At 46.6% G+C, this 16,205-nt stretch overlaps 1 protein-coding gene across 1 annotated transcript; it reads left to right on the plus strand.

Moving 5' to 3' along the window:
• Positions 1–1,408: 1,408 nt before the first annotated feature.
• On the plus strand, positions 1,409–4,408 carry FOXD1 (forkhead box D1). Its single transcript, XM_016122087.2, has one exon. It carries the CDS (start codon positions 1,830–1,832, stop codon positions 3,258–3,260), a length of 1,431 nt encoding a protein of 476 aa, XP_015977573.2. The 5' UTR covers positions 1,409–1,829; the 3' UTR covers positions 3,261–4,408.
• Positions 4,409–16,205: the final 11,797 nt, after the last annotated feature.

Genomic DNA, 16,205 nt, shown 5'->3' on the forward strand with positions numbered 1-16,205 from the left:
GCTCTGTGATTCATAAGGAAAGCAATGAAACGTTTCAAAACGTGAAAAGTACTTAGTCGATAAAATGATATACACAAGGGCAGCTGATGATTGTTCCTGTGGAAAGCCTTTGTGTTTTGATTCTCGGTTCTTGTCAAGCGGTCCTTTTAATAAGAAAGCTAAAAATTTGAAGCAAGTTTCCCACTTTGAAAAAAAAGTGTTTTGGAAAATTCAACAATACAAAAGGTATGGCTATGTGAGTGTGAATTCCACAAGCTACTAGAATTTTTCTGCTAGCCAAAATAATTAAAAGTTGGTGACAAAGCTAGGTATACTTAAATAGAATCATATTTGAACTATTTCCACTTACTCCTTTGTCACCTGAGAAGAAAAATTGAGTTGAACAGAACTTGAATCTTGTTTTTTAAAAAGTATTTCGTTTCTTTTCACCAGTAGCTATTGAAAATAGTTAATTTACAAAAAAAAAATAATCTGAAAGTTTTTATTCATCATTGTAGTTTCTATTATAAAGCCTGCTTGAGTAGAGATGTTTATACATTATAGTAATTTAAATATTTTGTGATTACTGAGAAGTGTTGATTAGAATGTTTCTTTTACTGATAACTAGAGTCCCTTAACCCATTGTGAAATAACTTTTTTTGAGTAGTTCCTAGGTGTAATTTCTTGTGTGTATTTGGCTTTTCACTATATGTTTCTATTCTCTGCATTCACTTATTACTTTCTTTATTCCCATGAAAATTTTAAGATCCTCTCATTAGAGTGGCTTAGTTTAGCTGTCAAGTTTCTAGGGCATTCAGTTGCAGATAAGTGACTAAAACGGCAGCCTAAGAGCATTTTTTATTAACAGATGGTGGAAAACAAACGTCTTTGGAGAAGAACCGAAGGGGACAGGTTAAAAGGTCAATAAACAATTACTGTGCTTAAACTGGTCTTGAGGATGTTCTCATCAGATTCGATGAGAAGCTGCTCGCCCAATATAGGGGATAAGGGACAACTCAACAGACCTCTCAGAGCCATTCCGAGCGACCACCTCAGATGATAGGGGCGGGGGTACCTTCCGGCCGGACGGCTCCTACAGGCCACAGTGGTCACATCGTCACGCGGGGGTGCTTCTGAAGTTAGTCTGAGGGCTAATGGAAGAGAATAAGGCGGGGAACTCTTAACTCCTGCAGCGGCCACGGGTCCAAACTATCCCGAGCCAGCGCTCACTTCAGGACTCAGCGCCTTTGGCAAGGAATGGTGGGGTCCCTTCGCCTCCCCTCTCTTCTCAGATCCTGCTCCCTCCTACGGATGAACTTTCTCTCCAGAGCAGGGCTGATTTCCTAAGGCTTCCTTTCCCTTTCCTCGGTAGCGCTCTGACGTGCACACCATGTGACAGGCCTCCTTCTGCTATAAGCCGCGGAGAGGTCCGCCCTCTCCTGGACTCAGCCCTCGCCTCGCCAAGCTCTGTCCCTAGACTCACGCGTCCCGCACCCTCCGGGCGCCCGATGCTCTGACTCGCTCGCCCGGAGCCCTGCCAGCCCCTCCATAACTGACCCCGCCAGGAGCGCTTAGAGAGGGGAAGGTCAAGTCCCCCGCCCGGGCTCGGTGCGCGCGGAGCCCAGGGAGCGCAGAACCCGCGGGGCGACCGCGGCGGCGCAGGAGTTACAAAGTCGCAGCGCAAGCCTCGGCCGCTGCCGGGGGGCTCCCGCGCACAGCCTGAGCAGCGGTAGCGCCCCCAGTGTGGCGCCCCGGGGCCGGGCCCGCCGCCCGAGACCCGGGCTGGGGCGCGGCGGGAGCCCGGAGCCCGGCGCCCCTATGCGCCGTCTCGCTGCTGCCGCGCGACAGCTATGACCCTGAGCACGGAGATGTCCGATGCCTCCGGCCTCGCCGAGGAGACAGACATCGACGTGGTGGGGGAGGGCGAGGACGAAGACGACGAGGAAGAGGAAGACGACGACGAGGGCGGCGGCGGCGGGCCCCGGCTGGCTGTCCCCGCGCGGCGGCGGCGGCGGCGGCGGCGCTCGTACGCCGGGGAGGACGAACTGGAGGACCTGGAGGAGGACGACGAGGACGATGACATCCTGCTGGCCGCGCGGACGGGGGCCTCGCCGGCGCCCCCCGGCCCCGCCCCGGCAGCAGGGCCCGGGGCAGGTGGGGGCGGCGGCGCGGGCGCGGGCGGCGGCGGCGGGAGCGCGGGCGGCGGCGCCAAGAACCCGCTGGTGAAGCCGCCCTACTCGTACATCGCGCTCATCACCATGGCCATCCTGCAGAGCCCCAAGAAGCGGCTGACGCTGAGCGAGATCTGCGAGTTCATCAGCGGCCGCTTCCCCTACTACCGGGAGAAGTTCCCCGCCTGGCAGAACAGCATCCGCCACAACCTCTCGCTCAACGACTGCTTCGTCAAGATCCCCCGCGAGCCGGGCAACCCGGGCAAGGGCAACTACTGGACGCTCGACCCCGAGTCCGCCGACATGTTCGACAACGGCAGCTTCCTGCGCCGGAGGAAGCGCTTCAAGCGGCAGCCGCTGCTCCCGCCCAACGCCGCCGCCGAGTCGCTGCTGCTGCGCGGCGCGGGCGGCGCGGGGGGCGCGGGCGACCCGGCGGCCGCCGCCGCGCTCTTCGCGCCCGCGCCGCCGCCGCCCCCGCACGCCTGCGGCTACGGCCCCTACGGCTGCGGCTACGGCCTGCAGCTGCCGCCCTACGCGCCGCCCTCCGCGCTGTTCGCCGCGGCCGCCGCCGCCGCCGCCGCCGCCGCCTTCCACCCGCACTCGCCGCCGCCGCCGCCGCCGCCCCCGCCGCCGCCGCACGGCGCGGCCGCCGAGCTGGCCCGGACCGCCTTCGCCTACCGGCCGCACCCGCTCGGCGCCGCCGTGCCCGGTGCGCTGCAGGCCTCGGCGAACAAGGCGGGCGGCGCGGGCGCCGCGGCACTGGCGCGCTCGCCCTTCTCCATCGAGAGCATCATCGGGGGCAGCCTGGGCCCGGCCGCCGCCGCCGCCGCCGCCGCGCAGGCCGCCGCCGCCGTGCAGGCCTCGCCCGCGCCCTCGCCGGTGGCGGCGCCGCCCGCGCCCGCGCCGGGGTCCGGCGGCGGCGGCGGCGGCGGCGGCGGCTGCGCGGCTCAGGCGGCTGTGGGCCCGGCCGCCGCGCTCACTCGCTCCCTCGTGGCTGCCGCGGCCGCCGCCGCCTCCTCCGTGTCCTCGTCGGCCGCCCTGGGGACTCTGCACCAAGGGACTGCCCTGTCCAGTGTCGAGAACTTTACCGCTAGGATTTCAAATTGTTAATAACGCTATGTTAGCGCGCTTGAGAAACCGAAGGTAGGAATCCCGGCCCCTTTTTTCGTCTTGGTGGTTTGGTGTTTTGTTCGCTCCTCCCGGCCTCGCGCCCCCATTTTCGTCGCTTCGGATTCTCAGACAGGACTGTGTTTGGCAACGGCTAGGGCGCCCTTTAGTCTTTGCGGGTCCTTCTATTTATGCAAAGTCGCCCTATGCTGCGGCCCCCGAGCTGGGGCGGGGAGGAAGAGGGTGCCAGTAGGTCTGCCCTGTATAGGCACACGGGCTTCCTTGACTTCTGGGAAATCTTTAAAATTCTAAGCCTTTTTGAGGTCTAGAGATTCTCAGGTCCAGGGGTTTTTTAAAAAATCAGTATGTTTAAAAGAATAACGCAGAAATAGTAAAAGGTCCCAAAGAATGCCAGCGAAGCAGTAGTTTTTATTTGAAGACACTTGTCCGGTATGCTTTTTTCATGAGAAAGAAAAAAAAAAACTATTAACATGTTTACACAAGGAAACAATTCAAAACTTCTTACTTTAACCTGTGTTTTGTATCATAATAGACATGCGGAATTTTTATTTTGTAACTTACTGCGTATTCTTTACAAGGAGTATTGTAAATTTTACTGGCAATTATTGTACTATTCTAACATAAGATTTTTACACTTTTTCAGAAATAAAATGCTTAATTTTCAAAAAAAATCCACCAAAAGAATTGGCTTCAGTTGTTCCCTTCTTAGTTTATTTTCTGTTAAAAAAAAGTTTCTATGTGAGATAAGTAGGAACCCATTATTTTTAAAAGGCAAATATTTTCAAAAGCATCATGCCATGATTTTTTATTTATACTTTCTAAGTCAAAAACTATTGCAGAAAATCAGAAGTTATTTTTAAATGACTACAAATAAAAGAAGTCACTTTGTTACACATTTTCAAATCTCATTTTATGCCATTTTTAAGAGCATCGAAGCTATTTAAAATTAAAGCCACAGTTACCCTAGGATAATTTTATAGAGCTTTTCTTTTATTTTTGAGCTTCACACTTCAAATAATTTCTGCTCACATTTGAGCACAATATTTTATATATCTGTAAAACCTCTGCAACATAGTATTATATTGTAATATAAGCAGCACAAATAAATAGGCACTTTTTAGTTTTAAAATTTTAATAGACATTATCAAATGGCTTTAAAGTTCTAAATAAAAATTTTTAGTATACAAAATCAATTGTATTTGAAAGTCTTGATATTTAAAGCTACTATTTTCTCAACAGAAAGGATTCCAGTAAATGCATAAAGTTTTTATTCTAAAAGGCAAACTTATCAAATTCTGGTTTAAATGAATAACAGGATGTGTAAGAGAAATCTTCAATTTTAGAATAGTGCAAACTTCAAAGAATGAAAAGAAAATACATCTGGTGTTTATTGAATTATATTTTTACAATGTAGGTAACTTTGGATATCTTTCAAATTCTAAGTGTTTTCATTAACTACTTGTTGCAGGCAATTTTTAGTTCTCTGAAAAAACGTGAGACTCTAATTTTGATGACTACAAATGTTATTGTGGGCTCCAAATAAAACCAAGGCATGTGTAATACAAAATTTAAATGTGTAATATCAGTGAGTTGCAGAGGAAGTAAAATCTGTTCATTAAACTTTTCCAAGTATCTGGACAGGTATATATCTGAAGATCTGCAGATTTAACCTAGCAAGTTAACTAAGACTGAGTTATAGGCCAATATTTTGCAGTGACATTCATTCTTGATGTGCTGTCATCTCGTTTATTTTTAGGGAGGAAAAACTGACTCAGTAAGTTGTTTTTTCTTGTGAAATGTTTGGAAGAGATTAAATGAGTTTAAGGTAAACACCCATCCTCAAACTTACCATTATATATAGGTACAAATTGAAGTATCATTAGACTTCATATGCAAAAGCTACTTTCATCCTAGCCCGGCTGAGAGAGGAAACTTTGGTCACCAAGGACGTCTGGATGTCACTGCTGCCCCGAGTGGAGAGGCGTTAGCAGACGGAATCCAAACAGTACAGGTACTGCTGGTGCGCCTCTCAGCTTTCCGTAACGTATAGATCTGAAATTCCGATTTGAAAGTTACGATGAAGAGAGCGAAAGAATAAACACGTGTGTTATTACTTGCTTGACGCTTGGATGTCCTGATAGCACGGAATCCCAGCTAATCCCTCTGTTCAGATTCTCGCATCTTTAAAAAAGTGCCAGGATCGGCCCCACCTCCGAGGTTGTCAGTCCCTTTAAGGGAATGGCAAGTAGCCGCTGGGTGATTCAGCGCTGGCCTTGCTCCGAATCCCAGAGATCGGGTCCCGGTTCACCCGAGCTTGCTAAAGAGAACTGCTAGCGCGTGGTGAGCCCGGAGCCGTGAGCCCAGAGCCATGAGCCATGAGCAAAAGTAAACTCATCTGCCTGCCCCATTCTCGAGTTTTCCACCTTCCCGACCGATTTGGGGTTTCACGGTCGGCTTTGCTGGGCCTTGGGTCCTGGCCTGCTGTCGGAGGTGATAATGGGGCAGCGGGCCGGGCGATGTGTGGGCTGAGAGAAGAGTGGGTCATGGGCTGCGGGGCAGGCGAGGAGCAGGCGGTGGGCCGTGGACTCCGCGAGCCAGGAGCGCGGGGCGCGCCCAGTCAGGCCTCGCGGGCGAGCAGGTGCTGGAACAAAGGCCGCCCGACTACCGCGGCCTTTGATGGGCAAGGACGTCTTCTCCCGGGGCTCCTCATTCGCATGCAAATCCAGCTCTGGTCCCCTTTTCTTTGAAGGCAAACAGAAGGATGTTTGTGTGTTTGTAAGGATGAAGCCTGCTTGAACAAGTCTTCCTCAATAGGCTGGGTCTCGAAAAATAAACCAGTTGGACAAACATTGGCCACCAGCTCTCCTCCTCCCAACTACAAAGTGTGGATTTGCTACAACTCATTAACCCGACGCTTTTCTTGCCTTCTCGTTTCTCTGCTCATCAAACGCCCCGGTAGAGCTTGGAGACAAATGACGGAAGCGCAGTCGGGAGAGAACTGCAGTTAATAGGGAGAGGGGTATATATTGGGGCTAATGGTTCGGGCAGAGCTCGGAGAAGGACCACACAAAAAGACGCCTCTCCATTCAGAGCTCTGTTGTGCCGCAGAGATTTAATCTGCAGCTAGATTTAGCCAAATGTTATCTATTGCGAGGGTAATGAAGCCCTTATGGATTGAATTGCTCCTTGTACCACACATGGTGTCATGACCTTAGCTCGTTTCTTGGTTGGTTTCTTTTTTCTCTACTGGATAATTATTTTATTTTTTTAAAATGAGAAGCTGGAGCTTTTGCTCAAAAACGTGTTTACTCTCTATCTCCATCCCATGCATTTAAGAGCCACTTCCCTTCCTCTTTAAAAAAGAGAAAAGAAAAGGAGGCAAACTGGTGAGGAGAAGGGGAAAAATGAGGACCCATTTCCCCCTTAGTTTTTACTCACTGAGGCCTCTGTATATTTGCACATCTCTTCTTCTTTGTCCCCTGTTCCGCGGCCCTTTCCTGCCCAAATTTTCTGCTGATGGAAGTGAAATTTGGGGTACATTTATTATCAGATTTCTTACAGCAAATGTAGTAAGCATCCATCTGGGAGAAAGACTTCTACCCTTCACTTTTTTTTTTTTTCCTTCCTGCAGCCTGTCTTCTGAGAGAGCTGGGGGAGGTGGTTATTCTGATGGAAGGTGATTATTTTGATGGAATACCAGCCTGTGTCATTTATTAAAGGCTGTCTGGGGCCCGTGGTTGTGCCTGTTTTGTTTTTCTCTCCATGGCCCCAGTGGCTCTGATTTCCTTACTTAACCAAGGACCAAGCTTAGAGCAGCTAACAGTGTTATTACAACTGCTATTGATGGGTAGGGATCTGATCTTACTACCCAAAGCCAGGAATTAAAGACTCTAGTTTTAGTTTTAAAATTCTCTACTGGCTACACATTTTGCTCACACCTTTTTTTTATTACTGACTGAGAAAAAGTCATTCAGGGGCAACTTAGAGGTCATATCAGCCTCAAACTCAATCCATATCAGAATCTGCCTGAGAACCACCCTGGTCTCTCTCGGCTCCTAGGGGAGGGGTGTCACCGTGGGCCTAATTAGAATGCCAGGGGTCCCTTTACCCCTTTAGAACTGAACCAGACAAGTACAGGCCTGGGAAGCAAAGAACAAGTGAAGTGGGCCTGGCATTGTCAGCATCCATTCTTGTATCTACTGGTTTCCTGGTATTGCAGCTGTGTTACACATATGCACACACAGGCACGCACGTTCATTGCCCATCAGCTGCCACTTGCCTCCTTTCTCCCCTATGATTCTGTAATTAGGCATATGCTTTTCGTTGGTAAATGTGTTTGATGTCATGGCCAGTGAAACGTGGAGTGTTTATAGGGCCACAAATGTAAATGTGTAAATATGTTTAGTGTAAAATCTGGCCCTTCGACTTTAGCAATAAATACCCTGCCAACTCGGATACGATTACATTTGACAGAAAGATGGAGAATCTGATCATGACCAGCTGCTCAGGGCTCTTTGGGGCTTATACTTTCTCAACTGAATTCACTTTTTAGATAATTTCTTTGCATGTCACATCTCTCTAATCACATATCGCCCTTGATGTGAACAACTTGGGCTCTTTTTTTTTTTTTTTATTGTTGACCCTTCTGGCATGCAGGAAACTTCCTGGTTCATTCTTCCTGCTTCTTCGCTATTCAGTAACAAGCAAAAGACACACAGAGAAAACAACTGATTATGATCACCCATCCCTTTTTGAATCCCAAGACTCTGGGTGTGATAAGATGGCTAGGAATAAATGAGCATAAACTGTGAGCTCTGGCCCACATTATTTTCCTTGTTCTTATCATCATCATCGTTTTAACTTTAAAAACTGTTTTGAGCTACTCTAACTTTTAAAAGTAAACATTTTAGGAAAGTATAACCAAAAAAAAAATGTGCTAATCTCACTCACTTTTCACAAAGTGAACACAGCCATGTAACCATTTTTGCTAGACCCTCCTCCCTGCCATCTCTATTCAGGCCTCCCCAGAGGTCTCCCAGCTCTTTGTTTTACATCAGACCAAAAAGCAGATGTTACCAGCACTCCGGAAACTCCTCTGTATTCCAGTCACTACCTTCAGCACACATTAACTTTTTAAAAAGACTTTCACTAATATTTCTCTAAACTACACTGTAAAATAAAGAAGGCAAGAATTATTACTGACCCCTTTATACAAACAAACATATCAAAGCTCAAGAGATGAAGTGACTTGCCTAAGGTCACAGCTACTAGGACTTTTGTATTTAAATTCAATTTTATTTCCATTACATTACACTGCCATTTAGTTGCCATCATTGTGATTTATTAAACACCCACTGTGGTGGGGCAATTGCCTTAGCGGTCACTGTGTAGAAGTCATTTATTTCTTACATACTTTTTTGGATTTTTGCTAGAACCTCCTCCCTGCCATCTTTATTCAGGCCTTCCCAGAGGTCCCCCAGCTCCTTGTTTTACATGCATTTGGAATCTGTAGCTGATTATTTTGGCTGCATCTGCTTCCTTGTAGTTCTATATGGCCCCTCCTAGCACTTTCCCAATATTTTTTGCATCAGCAGTCTTCTTCAAAATATCACACACACACACACACACACACACACACACGTGCATGACTTACCTTTTCATCTTTGTACTATTTGTCTATTTTCTCTGCTTCTCTCACTGATTTTTAATGGTCAAAATATGCCAAACTGGCAGAACTTTTTGCTAAACTGCTAGCAGGTCTTTATAACCAGTCTAGGGTTACATCATGTGGAAAAAGGAAGAATATTTAAGAAGCAGATCAACTGATTTAACATTTAATGAGACGGCAAATCATTTTTCTGTGAATGTGTCCACCCTCCCTCCAGATACACTCTCCAAGATTTTACTGTCTTTGAACAGCTAGGTATTATGTGGCTTGAGTGGACCCTTAAATTACCCACTGTCCTGGAGCCCCCCAGGGGCAATCCCACGTGGAGCTCAGACCTGCCTGGCCAGAGGTCTCCCTAAAATGCTTTTTTGGGGGCAAGGGAATTTCAGTCCTCCTGCTGTAATCACATGTTTTCCTTGATGCAAATAGCCCATCCTTGCCCATTGCCATCAAAAGCCTCATTGACACCCCGCTTCCTTAGGCAGGTGCTGGAGCCACTGCTTTGTACCTTACCAGGACATCCAGGCTGGACTCAATGCTGGCATTGCACCTGACTAATTGTGAGCTGCAGACAGGCTGAATGAAAGTGTATATGGTGATTTTTCCAAGGGACAGTGCTTAATACAAAATAATGGTGATTTTCTAGAGAAAGGATGGTTTTTCTTACAAATTGAAAACATTGTTTCTTTTACATTTCAGTCTGTAAAAGACAACAAAAATGCATTTCAGAAAGAAAAGCAGTCAATATCAAAGTTTTATTTGGAGAACTTGGAAAATTCTAATTCTGAATTTGAAATCAGTGGGTCTGGAAAGATATTTTTCTACTGTTAAAGTGAGAGTGGCTCTGTTCAAGATAGGGTGCTTCCCTGTACACAGGATGCTACAGTTAAGGAGAATCTATCTAGTTTGTGAAGCAGAATGCAAGCTATATGAAATGCATCCATAGGCCCAGGTAGTCTGTTGAGCTCCCGGAGAGGATCAAAAAGGCCGGGATGGTAGGGGATGGATCTGTGGCCATGGGTCCTTGCCTGGGTCTCCTTGCCCCAGAGGCAGCCAGACACAAACTGGGGATTCTCTTATTTGCAACTGCTGACCAATAACAGACTGGCAAAGAAAAAGAAAAGGGGCATATATTAGTTGTGACGGGAAACAAACTTCTTTGCACACTTGCTTAGGAATTCCTGTTAAGTAAGTAAAAGGCAGATACTCTCAGCAATACCAGGACAGGACACATTTTCTGAAAAGTCAACAATGAAAGATCATCATGAATGAAAAATAACTTGATTATTTTTACTTTGTACTATTTTTATGCAGAGAGTTTCACATATATGAAAATGATTGCAACAAGATGTTCTGTTAAATAATTGATTATGGAAGGGAGGGAAAATTACAAACCAAAAAAAAAAAATTGCCAAAGATCACAACAGAAGAAATAAGTCTAGGTCGAAATTCAATTTTAGATCAGTTTTCATATTCATTTATAGTTTTTGGGAATGTGGGGATGGGTTGTAAGAATTAAGTAGAATGATTTAGGTGAAAATGCTTTGGAAAACATAAAACCTATACAAATGGGTACCCAGATCCTTAAGTTAATTAAGAAAAATCTTTGGCTCTGTCAAAACTCAACTTTCTTCAAAATCTCCACCCAATAGATTGTTACTTAACCGTTTCTAGAAATAATGAGGAGAAAAGACATGGCTTTGTATTTTCTCTTACTTCAGCAGATGTGTATTTGAATAGATAACTTTCTCCTCTCTTCTAAAATAAACAAACCAATGGTGTTTTAAAGCCACTCTTCTGGTCTCTTGCTCTATTTCTTTTCTCTAGTTACCTACCAATCATCTCTTTAACCTCTAAACTTTGAAAAGTGGGATTAGTCTGCAGTATTTATTGAGCACCTGCTATATTGCAAATCTTTTTATTCCTGCTTTAAATATAAGAAATGGAAGAATTCCCACTACCAAGTTGCTTCTAATAACAAGCATACAGTCATAGGACAAGAAGAGCATGCTTTTCAGCAGAAAATAATGGAGTGGAGGAAATGGTAACAAGGTAATTTTTTCATATATACATTTTACAGAACCATTAAAAAAAATCTCCATAGTCTGTAAAGTAGACCGACGTTGTCTGCTTCTTAACAATATCTTCCAGTGTGGCAGTTTACTCACTAAATGCCCCAAACACCTAAGTGCCCACGTGCATAAAGATAACTCAGGGCCCAACTCCTCCATGCAGAAAACTGTGAATGTGAGTTTCCTTCCAAGTTTTTAAGGCTTTTTACTAATAGTTACCTATAGTCTTACCCCTAGGCACCAGTTTCTCTGTTAACTTTAAAGCAGGAGGAGGATGGTTTGTGATCAGGCCCCTCACAAAATAAATGTTCATATTACTGTGAACTGAGATTATGACCTGCACAGAATGAGTTTGTGAAGAGTTAAATACAGAGGCACAGTGAAACACTAGACTTTTTTTTTTCTATGCTTAAACATTTTATTACAAATCAAAGAAAACTTAAAAATAAAGCATGTTACATTTTCCTTGTATTCTTTTATAAACTTTAAATGTTTTTCCACTTGCAGAAATTGTAGACACATCAATATGCAAACTCAGTCCAGGTTTTGGACCACTGGGGGTACATAGGAACCCAAGAGTTTTTCTGTATTCAATTCAAGCATTAACCTCACCTTTAAGCTGTTATCGCCAAGGGGCTGAGGGCAAATCATCAAGTTTGGGTCTTGTTTTCTTTTTCAAAAGTATCTAGGGGCACAGAGGACAAAAATAAAATGCTGAGGCACTCTGTTGTTTTTCTATTTAAGGAATTTAAAAATTTCTTTGCCTTCCTCCTCTTTCTTTCCCCCTCCTTTCACCATCTGCATACATAGCAGGAATCCAGCGAACCATCCCTCATATGTCTCTAGAATTTGTAGGATGGGATCCCTTATTTTAGGGAGTTGGTGGGTGCAAGTTGTTATTGTAACTCTAGTCTGTAACTAAAGCTCTGGCATGTAATAAATCTCTCCCCGAAGACTTTCGGATCTTTGATTTGAAAAATCGGATTCCTTTTGTGGAAACAGTTGACAGGAACCTAAAAGGATTAGTTGCATTCCACATAGGATAATTTTTACTGGCAACATTTTGAAACGATTTGGTCCCTTTCAGACCTCAAACAATGTCCAGAAAAATGATCTAGCGAGACTTGTATTGTTTTCCTTTGTCTGTGAATCCGTTTGCCGCTTGTGCCAACGTCTCTGGTCTCGATAGGGTTGTGACAGGGCTTTCGTTTGTTTGTTTGTTTGTTTGTTTGTTTTTTGCTCCTGAGCAGTGCGCCGAATTTTTGATCGCCCTTTCTACTTTTTCTTTTCTTTTCTTTTTTTAAATCTTCGGCCGCCGAAATGAAGCGGGAGCCGGTGGTTTGTCTTTGGGTGGCGCCGTGTCTAGGAGGGGGCGCACGGACCCATCGTCGAGGGCCTGGCGTCCGATGCGCAACCGCCTGGCCCACGACCGCCAACAGCTCGGACGCCCGGCGGGCGTCGCGGGGCGGGCCGGGCAGCGCGCACTTCCCAACCCTTCGCCATCTGACAGTCCTCTGTCCGCCAGATGCGCTGCTGAAAGCAGGCGGGTGAAAAGGGAGATAATGTTGCTTCTCCTACTTCCCTACCCCCTCATCACTCCCCCCAAATCAAGAGAAGCCCGCCTTCTAGTAGACGGGCGCTGTGCCGCTGCGCGGGCCGCGGGCGACAGCGCTCCCGCCTTCCGCAGCCCTCTCGACTGTTTATTTTGTTGTCACCGGACTTATCAAGATGTTAGTTGCTGGAGGTTCTGACCTGCCCGGGCGCTTTGGCTGTGCAGCCCGGGCTTTCCCCTCTGTTTTTACACCTGCACAAACTCCGCCGCACTCCCCTGTCTGATTTATAGCCCAATTAAAGGTTCAGTGTTCTTGAAGCCACCCGCGCTGCTCCCTTCCCGGCCGCGGCGAGCGCAGGACCGCGCGGCGGGGCCCTCGGCGCCCGACCCCCGGCACCGCTCCGGGCCGAGGGCGCAGCAGCCTCGGGGCACCGCTCCGGGCCGAGGGCGCAGCAGCCTCGCTCACACACCGCCGCGAGCCGCGCTGCGTTAAGCCTTATCCGCCAGCCAAAGTCCTTTCCTTCTTGGGGTTTCGGCTTCCTTGGGACAAGGCGCTGCGCCGACAGCGCGCAAGGCCGGGTGGCGGGAGGGCGCCGGAAGCGGCCACGTGGCGCGGCCGGGCGCGCAGGCCCCGCACCGACCTTCCGGCCCCGGGCTGCCCGGGCCGCGCCTCCGCAAGATTTTCCGGGTGAGGGACCCGCGGCCGCGCGGCTGGCGGGGAGCAGAGGCGCCGGCCGGGGCGGGAGGCCGCGCGCCTCTCGTCTGCGGCCCTTCGTCCCCGCTTCGCCCGGCAGGCCGCGGCCCGGAGACGCTGCCTGGAGAAGCGGTGGCGCCCGCGGCCGGGCCCGGGCTGCGGGCAGGAAGCGCGGGGTCAACGACCGCCCGGCCCGCGAATCCGGCCGGGGCTGAGCCCCCGCGCGGGCGGGCGGACCCCGGTTTCAGCCTCCTCCTTTGCGGCCTTTTCTTTCTGCAGAGAATAAGCGGCAACCCAACCGAGATTGGCAGCATTGAGCATCTTCCTAACCCACTCTGTCTTCTTTCCATCTATCAATCCACCTTTCTAATTAGACTAATTAGGAACGCTCTGGAGTGTCTCTAGGCCCAGGGACTGAAACGCTTAGAGGTTGTGAAAAGAGCCCTGAATGGCCACGCTGGGGGCCGGGCGGGGGTTGTTGCGACCCATTCAGCGCAGAGTAACAGTGGCTACATTTATCCCTGGCCATTGAAAAGAGGCTCGATTAAAACGTTTGGGAACTAATGCCACCCTGCATCCCTTCTCTAATTAGAGGAGCCCAGGGCGATGGCGAGAACGCCGGGACCCCGCAGACTCAAGTCCTGCGCGCTACTGCTTTCCGCCTTTTCAGCGCGGCTGATTGCCTTTCCCGAGACAAAAGTCCGCCACCTCCCCACCTGTTGCCGGGTTCTCTTTCCCGCGGATCCCTAGGCTCCTTCGTTCTTTCCCCAAGCTGAAGGCCCAGCACAGCAGAGAAGTTGGAGGCAGCCAAGTGGAAAAGGCTTCCAGTTCCCTCTTCCTGTCTTGGAAAGCATCCCTTTGCATTCGGTAGGCTCCATATTCTCTCTCCATCTGTCTTCCTCGGTATTTCTCACATTGTCTATATATAGCTCGCTCTTGAACCCTCCATCCCCGCACCCCTGTTTTAAACATGGAATTTCCAAGTCAAGCATCAGGGAATGTGAGTCTTAGGTGCCCTGCTGGTCTACTGTCTCAGTCGCGCACTTTGCTGTAGGAGTTCTTCACTTGCATAAATAATTCGTGTTTTCTGTCACCATTTTAAGAAATATATATCGAGCACTTGCTGTATGTCTAGATAGATCCTTACTACTGAGCCTTCTTCCTTCTCTTGTAGTCCATCCCCAAATATGTCTTAAGAAATTAAATCTGACTTGGTTCAATTCCTCAAGCAAGCTCTTGATTTTGTCCTCATGGTGTAGATGTAGACATGTGTAGATTTTATTCCTTTCATGACTTGTAGGAAGGTACCAAGACACAAGATATTAAGGAAGCAAGAGAGAGAAACGAAAAATAGACATATTGCAACTACAGATTTTATGTGTGTGGGTCTGTTTGCTCATTTTGTTGGTAACAGGGTGGTATCTGATATTTTTGCAAAAATTTGGAACACATTTTGCCTTAGAATAAAGGTGTGCAGAAGGGTTTGATTTCCTCTTTTTTCCCTTCCTTCCTTCCTTCCTTCCTCATTTTTTTGTTGCCCTAATCCGTCTTTTTGGGAAAGAGCCAGATGTATAAAGAAATATCAGGTCAGCATCCTTGATCTCGTTAATTAAGAAAATGGAACCTCAGGGTAAGATGCTATCAACTAAATGTCAACACAAGTTTGGATCCAAACTTCAAAAAAAGGAATGAAAGATATCATGTGAATGAAAGGAATCATGGAATTTTTAAAGGCCTAAATTGATCTTAGTAGAATTTTATTACTTCCACACCCTGCATCACAGTATTTTAATTTAACAGTTATAATATGCATGACATTGTAACATAAATCTATCTGGTTAAGAAGCTGGGAGAGGCAAAGAAATGAGAAGAGTGATTCATTTGCATTGGAGGAAATTATAATTTGCAAAATTAAAAAATTCCTGTAAACCTTGAAGTGAAAAACCAAATTTATTGCCTGTCATTTTATCATTAAATCTCTTATATTTTCATTTCAGTTCATGATTTAGATTTTAATTAAAGAATAACATAGTAAAGTGTTCAACTCCAAAGCACACAACTTGGTGGATTGTATGTATAGATATACACCCGTGTAACCATTACTTAGGTCAAGTAATTGAACATTTTAAACACCCCAGAAAATCCCTCTGTGCTCCTTTCCAGTCAAAACTACCCTCCTCCAACCACTATTCTCATTTTTTATCACCATAGATTAGTTTTAAACACTTTTGAACTTCATATAAATGGAATCATACAGCGTATATGTTGTCTTTTGCTGGTTTCTTTTACTTATCTGTGTGTTTTTGAAATTCATCTGCTCAAACTTTTATTTATAAGACAATATAAGTGATAAGTCAATTTATATAGGTCAAGAAGGGTAGGCAGACACTGGAAAGCTTTACCTTATTCTGAAATTAAAAACAAACAAAGTTAAATTAAAAACAAACACCCTCTCCCCCCAAAAACTCCATCCTCCCCAAAACATGTGATTATCAAACATTAGAGGTAATTTTATGGTTACAAGTAAATATGAAATATTTTATCATAGCAACTGTTAGTTACATCATTTTCAAGATACACTTGTGGTAAGTGTAAGGAGAGCAGAAGCCACAAGCTACTTTTGTAATTGGATTCTATTTCCTACTTGTCATTTCAGCCCCTAATATTAGTAGTAAGTACTTTGGGCCTCTTCACAAAGAATAGCATGAACTTGAGAGGGAAAATAAATTGGATCCAGTTTGTTCTAACTCAGACATGCAAGTACTTAATGCAACAGCTTGTCAAGTGCACTTTGAATTCTGTTTGAAAGTAAAGTGTTTGCAACTAACCTAGAAGTCTATACTTTGTCTCATCTACAGGTCATCATTACAGGCCATTTAACTACAAAGGGAGAAAAGCTGTTCTCTGTAAATGAAAGAAGCACAGCAAACCTGCAGAATTA

The sequence above is a fragment of the Rousettus aegyptiacus genome, unplaced genomic scaffold, assembly GCF_014176215.1.
Source record: "Rousettus aegyptiacus isolate mRouAeg1 unplaced genomic scaffold, mRouAeg1.p scaffold_m13_p_8, whole genome shotgun sequence".
Taxonomy (NCBI): Eukaryota; Metazoa; Chordata; class Mammalia; order Chiroptera; family Pteropodidae; genus Rousettus; species Rousettus aegyptiacus.

Excerpts from the sequence above, each read along its gene's own strand:
- FOXD1 (XM_016122087.2), top strand. The coding sequence starts at position 1,830 with ATGACCCTGAGCACGGAGATGTCCGATGCCTCCGGCCTCGCCGAGGAG.